Source organism: Ostrinia furnacalis, unplaced genomic scaffold, assembly GCF_004193835.3.
Source record: "Ostrinia furnacalis isolate ACB-3 unplaced genomic scaffold, ASM419383v2 OfSCF2290, whole genome shotgun sequence".
Lineage (NCBI taxonomy): Eukaryota > Metazoa > Arthropoda > Insecta > Lepidoptera > Crambidae > Ostrinia > Ostrinia furnacalis.
Window position 1 is genome coordinate 169,452 of NW_021132529.1, and position 10,091 is coordinate 179,542.

At 36.4% G+C, this 10,091-nt stretch overlaps 1 protein-coding gene across 1 annotated transcript; it reads left to right on the top strand.

The window, feature by feature from the left end:
• The first annotated feature begins 1,210 nt into the window (after nt 1-1,210).
• On the top strand, nt 1,211-2,053 carry LOC114354960 (putative nuclease HARBI1). The gene is made up of 2 exons (XM_028307581.1): nt 1,211-1,716; nt 1,787-2,053. The coding sequence occupies exons 1-2, from the start codon at nt 1,462-1,464 to the stop codon at nt 2,051-2,053; spliced, it is 522 nt and encodes a 173-aa protein (XP_028163382.1). The 5' UTR covers nt 1,211-1,461.
• Nucleotides 2,054-10,091: the final 8,038 nt, after the last annotated feature.

The window sequence follows — 10,091 nt, forward strand, 5'->3', positions numbered from 1 at the left end:
GATGATGTAAATGGTCGTCTGAAAGAAACCTCTTTATAGAGATAAGTTTACCAGCACTTTTTTGTATCTTGCCTGATTATGTAAAACTGTGCTACGAACTGTTAAAAAAATTAACATGTCTTCAAAAATAAAATGGTTAAAAACCAGTTTAATTTTCGGTGAAAAATAAGGAAAAAACGATGTTTTTCAGATAAAGAAATAATGTAAATACAAATTGCCACTGTTAAAGCAGAAGACTAAAATTTCATGAATAAAGATAAAATTTCATGATAAAAAATGTTTATAAATTAAATGGAAATAAACATCCAATAATTTACACAATAAAAATAATAATAAATTGATGCTGGTTATCTTGCTTATTAATCTATACCATCCCAATTTAGTGCTACATAAATGTTTTACATACATAGATTATTTTATTTTAGAGCATTAAAATTAAACGGTAATCACTTACCATCAGGTGATCCGTCTGCTCGTTTGCCTCCTGTCACATAAAAAAAAATCCAGTAAAATATTATAAATAACATTGAAGTGTTCAGATGAAGATGGTTATTAATTGAAATAGGTTCACCAAATAAAACCCGATTGTAAATAAGTCCCATAAATTGAGTCCCATAAAAATGCACACGAATTTTTCGCAATTCATTAGTTAACTTTTCAGTTTCACCAGAAGTGTCTTGTAAGCTTTTAAATAGGTTGGATACTTACATAATCCATGAAAAGTCATTTGATATCGGTTCTAGAATTATTTAATGTAAAAGTATTATAAAATCATGCGCCTACAAAATAAAAAGGATCAAATTCGAGTAGCATAGCAAAGTTCAAGGTTTTTTACGTTACACTATTTTAGCCGATTAAGTAAATAATAAAATGATACTGAAATTGTATCCGCGCGTGAGTATATTTCAGAGGCAAAGAAGACATTTCTACAATAATATTTAACTAGGTACTTAAGATTTGCACAATCCAACTTCCTACTATCCTACTAATATTATAAATGCGAAAGTTTGGATGTCTGGATGTCTGATGTTTGTTACTCTTTCACGCAAAAACTACTGAACGGATTTTGATAAAACTTTACAGCATTATTGTTTATAACCCATACTAAATTTCACGCGGGTGAAAACGCGGGCAAAAGCTTATTAGATAATTAAATTGAACTTTGTTCTTTTAAGAACCTACGTTGTAAAACCCTAACGGTCTTATTCATAATCATTTTTCACATTTTATCAAATGCTTATTAGAGGTTTATAAAACGTTTGATAAAAATTGTTATTCATAATCGTCATTTAGCGCTAAAATCCTCTTATAACTGTGTGATAAGTTATCGAGAGCTCGGGCCTTGTTTAAAGCTCTAATAAACCTATTTTAACCTAACTTTTATAAATGTCATTTCATATGAATGTCACTTCGTTGGTTTATTTATTCAAAATATCCTTGCTGTGATCCTTGCTTGTGAAAATGAATGCTATAAATGCAATTGTGCATTTAGCCAATAATGCCGACCCAGCGCGACGTAGAAAGCTCTACCGCCAACGAAGCAACCCATTCGATTTGCGGGACCTAAATTTTAAAATAAAATATAGGTTCAATAAGGACACAGTGCGCACCATCATAGATTTGGTGGAAGATGATCTGGTTCAGAGCGCTAGAGGTGGTGGCACGTGTCCTGAACTGCAAGTTTTAGTGGCCATAAGATGTTGGGGACGTCGTGAGGTAAGCACAAAAAAGTGTTTTATTTTATCCCTTTGTCGTGGCTGCTATAATTATTTTCATACATTTTCAGGTACAAGATGATGCTGGTGACCTCCATGGCCTAAGTCAGCCGACAGTGAGCCGGATATGCGCCAGAGTCGCGCATGCAATCGCGAATAAGGCAAATTCCTTCATCAAAATGCCTATCACTATAGGAGAGCAGGAAAGAATTAGTGCCAAATTTAGAGCAATTAAAAATTTTCCTGGGGTGATAGGAGCCATAGATTGCACCCACATTAAAATTAAAAAAACCGGAGGTGAAAAAGATAGGTACATAACATTACATCTTGACTTTTGACAAACCGGATAGATGGAAGAAAATAGAAACGTCTATGTAAGTACAGTCGCCAATTAGTGATCAAAAGATAAAAAAAATCTGCAAAATTATACCTTATTACGACTGCTAAAAGCCACACTGTTGATCTTGATGTGCTGTCGATTGTACGGGCCATAAGTTCATTTATTTCGGGAACAATTTTCAATAACATTTACGCATATTAAAATTCTAGAAAATGCTTGATGTTAGGTGAAATAAACATGATTTTGGGTGTCAGAAACATAATGGGAGATGTATTTTTAAGTAAGTATGTACAGTTAACTTCACATCAGACTATACATTTTATTGAAAATTCAACCCTATTACAACTAAGTACATACCTCACAGTATTTTGATTAGCGGTTGGGCGTCTGTACATACTATAATAGATGGCCCCAGTATAGAAAGAATCGCTTTGAAACAAAAGAAAAAAATGGTTGAAAACAATTGAAAATTAAATTATTTTTACTACATTGTTTCAAAATTAGGTGGAAAACAGTAAAATGTAAAAAAAAAAATTGATACTTGCTGGCAACAAAAAAGTGATCATTCTTAAGCATTATCTCGCTAAGATCGTAGAGCTGATGGCCGTTGGGGCAGAAAAGTCCTCGAGTGGCGACCACGGGCTAGAAGACGTGGTGTAGGTACTGGGCAGGCCTCCACCTAAATGGGCTCACGGCCCTTGGTGGTGGCCAGCAGGCTGGAGACGCGGGGGCGCCTCCTCCTGCATTGCACAGGCTACCACCGCCGTCGGACGCGATTGGCCTCGTGGTCCCGGCTAATCCTGTCGGCCCCCCATTAAGTGGGGGCATGTTAGGTCCCGCCGTATAGGGCGGGACGTCCGCGGAAGGCGCCTTGGTCGTTTCTAGTACCCAAGGCGTCGACCACTATGCGGCAGAGGGAACACCCCAGGTTTTTAGTGGGTTCGAGCCCAACATAACCTGCCGTCCCCCGGCGGTAGGTATGGATAGGCCATTTTCCTGGGTAAAAAAAAAGGTGGGTCCACGGTCTGGAGAAGGTTGCGGGAAGTACCTGGATGCGGGCAGCGTAGGACCGGACGTTTTAGAAATCCTTGGGAGAGGCCTTTGTCCAGCTGTGGACAAATTTCAAAAGGCTCGTTTTGAGCCATTTTAGTGTCAAACGTTCAAGTGTCTGACATAGAGTTGTGAACTTTGACCTCAGCTATTACGCTAGGAAAGAAAGTAGTTATATAATAAAAGAAAGTTTCAATAACGAAATTTTTCATGAAAAGTAGGTACAAAAGGTTAGGAATACAAACCCTTCAAAGGAAAATACATAAGTCAATTCTTGTAAGTAGGTACAGTCGCTGGCAGATCAACATTCATAAATTGGAGATTTATTTGGATGGATTTTGAACTCTGATAAATAATTGTAAGAGTCAAAATCAGTTGCTTTTTCTGTAGGTTCCTGTTTCAACTGCTCTGGACTGTACATAACGATTTATTCTATTGTTATAAGTTTCAAAATACGTTTTCGTAATCTCGTTCATTCACTGGCCCAACTTTGTTTTAAAAAGCCTTATTTTGTGTTTATTATTTGAGGTAAGGGCGGTAATCGCTTGGCTTCGGCGTTGTTCAATTTTGAAAGAGTGTAGAGTGGCCATTATTTTGTAATCTAAGAAGATTTTTTTTTAATGAATATTTGACAAGCCAGCATTTAATTTTGACAACAACTGTAGATGCAGTCTAGGGTGGTTTAGAATACTTGTATACGTGCCCAGAAGTACACATTCACTCTTTTTAAAGAGGCTGATGCCCGTTTTCATCATCAATCCCTAATTTTTTTGTAAAAGATATTTCCTGGGCTCCTCACTTTCACTACAATAAAACAAAGTCGCTTTCCTGTCTGTTTAGATCTTTAATGCTTATTTATTTATTTATATTAGGGAAATAAACAATTTTGATATACAGACAAATAATCACACAAAAAAAAGGACAGAAATCAGCAAAGTTTCCACAGTTAAAATTAATATTATACATTAATTAAATACTTCCCAAGTAGCATTCGGGGTTCTATTCTATATCGTATTCCTCATTCCGCTTTGAATAAATTGTCAGGCATAATAAACGAATTTAAACCGGGAACACTACCGTCTGATGTTTTAGGTATTCATACTTGACTATTAGTACCTGAGCTAGGCGATTTAACAGACATTAATAATTTTTATTGCGGATCTCTAAAATTTCAGTATTTGAAAGAATTAAAGATACACAATTGATCTGAACTAGGTACATCTTAAAGCTGTACATAAGTTCACATTAGAATAAATTTATAGACATTAGCGCTGTAGTGGTACAAATGTGGAACTTCATATAGATAACACCATTCTAACAGAACACATGTGAACCTAATATACGCTCACCGCATTAAATTGGAGTTATAACAGTTCACATAGCCGTATTTCATTTCCACCATTTTGTTCTACATAACCTAAAATATTTACCAAATAAATCTCCAAAATTAATGCAGATTTATGACAAAATTCGCAGATAGAGCGATTGAGTTTTGGTTTCATGTTATAATAATTACCGTAATATAATTATAATGCCAATACAATATCAAAAACTGAAAATTGTAGATTTCCTCTCAGCCAGTTTTAAATATTTTAAAATGAATATCGCGTTTTTACAGAGGCGCGTAAATATTTTAGCTGTAAATATGTATACATTTCACGATAAAGTTGCATTCCCAATGGCATTAACATTATTAAGTATTTAAAACCCGTGTTATTATTTGCATAAATTATTATCCGCCCGAGTTGTTTCCCTCTTGGCACTCACGTACAAATACCAAACTAATATTAAAATGTGGAAATAATTTAACCAACTCTTTCAGCAAATACTGAAAAGCAAACACTAGGCGTCAAACATAAATAAAACCATGCTACAAAAATTAGTAGGCACTTTATCAGGCTAAAAATAAGTACTACCTTATCTTCCTCCAACCAGTTTTCTGATCGTTGCCTTTTAGGCGGTCTGTTCTCCTTCGTCATGGACATAATTAGTATCCGATGTAACTAGCCGGGTCGTCGTAAGAGCTTATTGCAGAGTACAGGGTAAGAGGTACAGAATCCAGAACATACAATCCCAAGTTTTATAAAAGTTTGATAAAACTTGGGAGTTGATCGAAAAAACCGAAAACTTTATTAAATTTTCGTGCCAAATGTCAATGTCAGTAAGTAAAACGTCACAGCTGCCAATTTTTTGTTTTTTTTTTCTGCGATTTGTCTATGATTTTACATGGTCCATCAAGTTAAATCACCAAAAAAGCTGTTTTCGTTCATTCTTTTTGTATAGTCTGTGGAAAGAAAATATTAAACTCTGTTTTAGCTATCAAAGGTTTATAAACGATTATGAATAACGTTTTTTATCAGAGGTTTATAAGAGTGTTTTAAGCCTATCAAACGTTTTAGCTAATGTAGGTTTTAAACCTATATTAGCATTTTATTATGAATAAGACCGTAACACTTTAATACTCGTAAGTACAGTCAATATACACCAGACTATATTTTTTTTTGCAAAATAAGCCTGACAACATTTAATTAAGTTGCCACTGTTTTAACTTGATATGGTGTCGTCCATACATCTTAGAGCACTATAGGAAGTAAAAGGTGGGTGGTCTAACTGTCTATGCTTCTAAAACCACACGACACATCAACATTTTAAACACCATGAATAAATATTAAACTGAGAAATAAGCACTGAAGTGAAATTAAAATTTGAAACATTGGTTTTTCAGTAAACAATATGAATAAATTACTTCGCTAGCCGTTCATACTTTTACTGATAATAATGAAAGGCTCTCTGACGCAAATGGTGTCTCAAAAATTATATATGGACAATAAGTACATAATGTACATGTGGGTACCTACTATACAGACTACCTATACTGACGCTCAATGACGTAAATAAAAAAAAAACTTGTAGACTGGTATCACGGTTTTTGTATAGCTAACACTGGTTTTTCAAATGCCAAACTAATGGTACATTTTATTTAATTAGTAAACATTATAGTGGTACTTATGTACTATAAATTTAGTACAGGCAACGGCACATTTAGATAAAAAATATGGTATGGTATATATTTTGCTATAAAAAAACATAGTGTGATGCGCTGACTGTAGATATCAAAACTAATTCGTAGTGAAAAATTTAATTTGTGACTGTATTATTTTATTACATTTAAAATTTATTGTTAATTACAAAAAATAACGAGTATTGGAAAAAACATTGAAACCCTTAACTTTGACTGCGGGTACGAACAATAAGAGAAACCTTGAAAACATTATTTGTTTTCAAAGAGATCTATTTCTTTGGCAGTCATTGCCCAATGAATACGTCACGTGCTTTAGGGTGACCAAATGTTTGGAGACAGTGGGGATATTGAGACTAGATGGTAGAATATAGATTTTTGTTAGTGAAAATGTTTAATCCCGAATTCCTGACTTTTCTAGGACTAGATTATATTGGGCTTTATGAGCGCGCATTACTTTAATTTAAGTAGGTGAATGATAAAAGAAAAACAACTACGCTGATTTTTATCAAATAAACATTCCATCATCGGGGAACCAGACGCAGGTTAGCGTACCATCCCTATATTGTTGACATTCCACCAGCTCGCACTTAACGTTTCGATGACTCTTTTATAATGCGAACAGCTAGGGACTGGAATTCGCTGCCTGCTGCTGTCTTTCCCGAAGACTATAATCCGGGCATTTTCAAGGCAAGAGTGAATAGGCACTTACAGGGCAGATATGTACGATCCTAGACTGCATCCCACTTAACATCAGGTGCGATTGTGGTCAAATAATTGCCTTGTTATGCATAAAAAAAAAACAGTTTTCTAGAATACTACCTGTATAATGTCATGTAAATGCTTCTGGGTGCCAATATCGCCACACAAAATTTTGCATTTCGCTGATTGCTCATAAATATTGATTTGCCCAAGACTTTAACTCAGACATAACTCAAAACGCAACAAAAAATAATCCCTTTGAGCTCCTACATTTATCCTTAGTCTACAAAATAGTGGCCACTCTACACTCTTTCAAAATTGAACAACGCCGAAGCCAAGCAATTATCGCCCTTACCTCAAACAATAAACACAAAATAAGGCTTTTTAAAACAAAGTTGGGCCAGTGAATGAACGAGATTACGAAAACGTATTTTGAAACTCATAACAATAGAATAAATCGTTATGTACAGTCAAGTCGGTGAAACGGAACCTACAGAAAAAGCAACTGATTTTGACCCTTACAATTATTTATCAGAGATCAAAATCCATTGAATTAAATTTCGAATTTGTGGAGGTCGATTTGCCAGAGACTGTACTTACAAGAATTGACTTATTTTCTTTTGAAGGGTTTGTATTCCTAACCTTTTGTACCTACTTTTCATGGAAAATTTCGTTATTGAAACTTTCTTTTATTACATAACTGCTTTCTTTCCTAGTGTAATAGCTGAGGTCAAAGTTCACAACTCTATGTCAGACACTTGAACGTTTGACACTGAAATGGCTCAAAACGAGCCTTTTGAAATTTGTCCACAGCTGGACAAAGGCCTCTCCCAAGGATTTCTAAAACGTCCGGTCCTACGCTGCCCGCATCCAGGTACTTCCCGCGACCTTCTCCAGACCGTGGACCCACCTTTTTTTTACCCAGGAAAATGGCCTATCCATACCTACCGCCGGGGGACGGCAGGTTATGTTGGGCTCGAACCCACTAAAAACCTGGGGTGTTCCCTCTGCCGCATAGTGGTCGACGCCTTGGGTACTAGAAACGACCAAGGCGCCTTCCGCGGATGTCCCGCCCTATATGGCGGGACCTAACACGCCCCCACTTAATGGGGGGCCGACAGGATTTGCCGGGACCACGAGGCCAATCGCGTCCGACGGCGGTGGTAGCCTGTGCAATGCAGGAGGAGGCGCCCCCACGTCTCCAGCCTGCTGGCCACCACCAAGGGCCGTGAGCCCATTTAGGTGGAGGCCTGTCCAGTGCCTACACTACGTCTTCCGGCCCGTGGTCGCCACTCGAGGACTTTTCTGCCCCAACGGCCATCAGCTCTACGAGCTTAGCGAGATAATGCTTAAGAATGATCACTTTTTTGTTGCCAGCAAGTATCAATTTTTTTTTTACATTTTACTGTTTTCCACCTAATTTTGAAACAATGTAGTAAAAATAATTTAATTTTCAATTGTTTTCAACCATTTTTTTCTTTTGTTTCAAAGCGATTCTTTCTATACTGGGGCCATCTATTATAGTATGTACAGACGCCCAACCGCTAATCAAAATACTGTGAGGTATGTACTTAGTTGTAATAGGGTTGAATTTTCAATAAAATGTATAGTCTGATGTGAAGTTAACTGTACATACTTACTTAAAAATACATCTCCCATTATGTTTCTGAGACCCAAAATCATGTTTATTTCACCTAACATCAAGCATTTTCTAGAATTTTAATATGCGTAAATGTTATTGAAAATTGTTCCCGAAATAAATGAACTTATGGCCCGTACAATCGACAGCACATCAAGATCAACAGTGTGGCTTTTAGCAGTCGTAATAAGGTATAATTTTGCAGATTTTTTTTATCTTTTGATCACTAATTGGCGACTGTACTTCCATAGACGTTTCTATTTTCTTCCATCTATCCGGTTTGTCAAAAGTCAAGATGTAATGTTATGTACCTATCTTTTACAAGGCTACAAATTACAAAGTAGCAGGAAGGCGCTTGACGCAGGCCGCTACCAACCGGGCAACATGGAAAGCATTGGGGGAGGCCTATGTTCAGCAGTGGAAGTCCTATGGCTGAGATGATGATAATGATGATAAACTCTTAAATTGTTCCGATTTAATTCATAATCATTTATTTTATTTATTCATAAACATAGGTAAGTATTACAGGATGCAACATACAAAGTACTCGTTGTGGGTTTATAGATTCGAAAAGAAGACAAGTCCTGCTATCAATAAGTCATCTAATGATTTATATACCTGAAAGTGGTGAAGCGATTATGAAAGAAAGGTAAGATTTTAGGAGTTTTTTGAGCTAGGCATGAATAGCTGGCTAACTTAACCAGATAGTTCTATGACATGCTGCTCAGACAATGTGCTGGTGAAATAAAAAAAAAAGTAAGCAAAGGAAAAANCTTTTAGCAGTCGTAATAAGGTATAATTTTGCAGATTTTTTTTATCTTTTGATCACTAATTGGCGACTGTACTTACATAGACGTTTCTATTTTCTTCCATCTATCCGGTTTGTCAAAAGTCAAGATGTAATGTTATGTACCTATCTTTTTCAAGGCTACAAATTACAAAGTAGCAGGAAGGCGCTTGACGCAGGCCGCTACCAACCGGGCAACATGGAAAGCATTGGGGGAGGCCTATGTTCAGCAGTGGACGTCCTATGGCTGAGATGATGATGATGATGATAAACTCTTAAATTGTTCCGATTTAATTCATAATCATAATCATAATCATTTATTTTATTCATTCATAAACAAAGGTAAGTAGGTATTACAGGATGCAACATACAAAGTACTCGTTGTGGGTTTATAGATTCGAAAAGAAGACAAGTCTTGCTAAAGCCTGGTCCGTGAGCACGTAGAATTTTGTCCAATGACCCCAAGCTACCCATCCTTATCGCTCGCGCGTAATTATGTTGCTGTCGCACTCGCACACTCACTGCAGGCGCCCGTCGCACAGTCGCGACAGCAATATAATTACGCGCGAGCAATAAGGATGGGTAGCTTGGGGTCATTGGACAAAATTCTACGTGCTCACGGACCAGGCTTTATCAATAAGTCATCTAATGATTTATATGCCTGAAAGTGGTGAAGCGATTATGAAAGAAAGGTAAGATTTTAGGAGTTTTTTGAGCTAGGCATGAATAGCTGGCTAACTTAACCAGATAGTTCTATCGACATGCTGCTCAGACAATATGCTGGTGAAATAAAAAAAAAGTAAGCAAAGGAAAAATCTAATGCTAAATTACAGACTAAG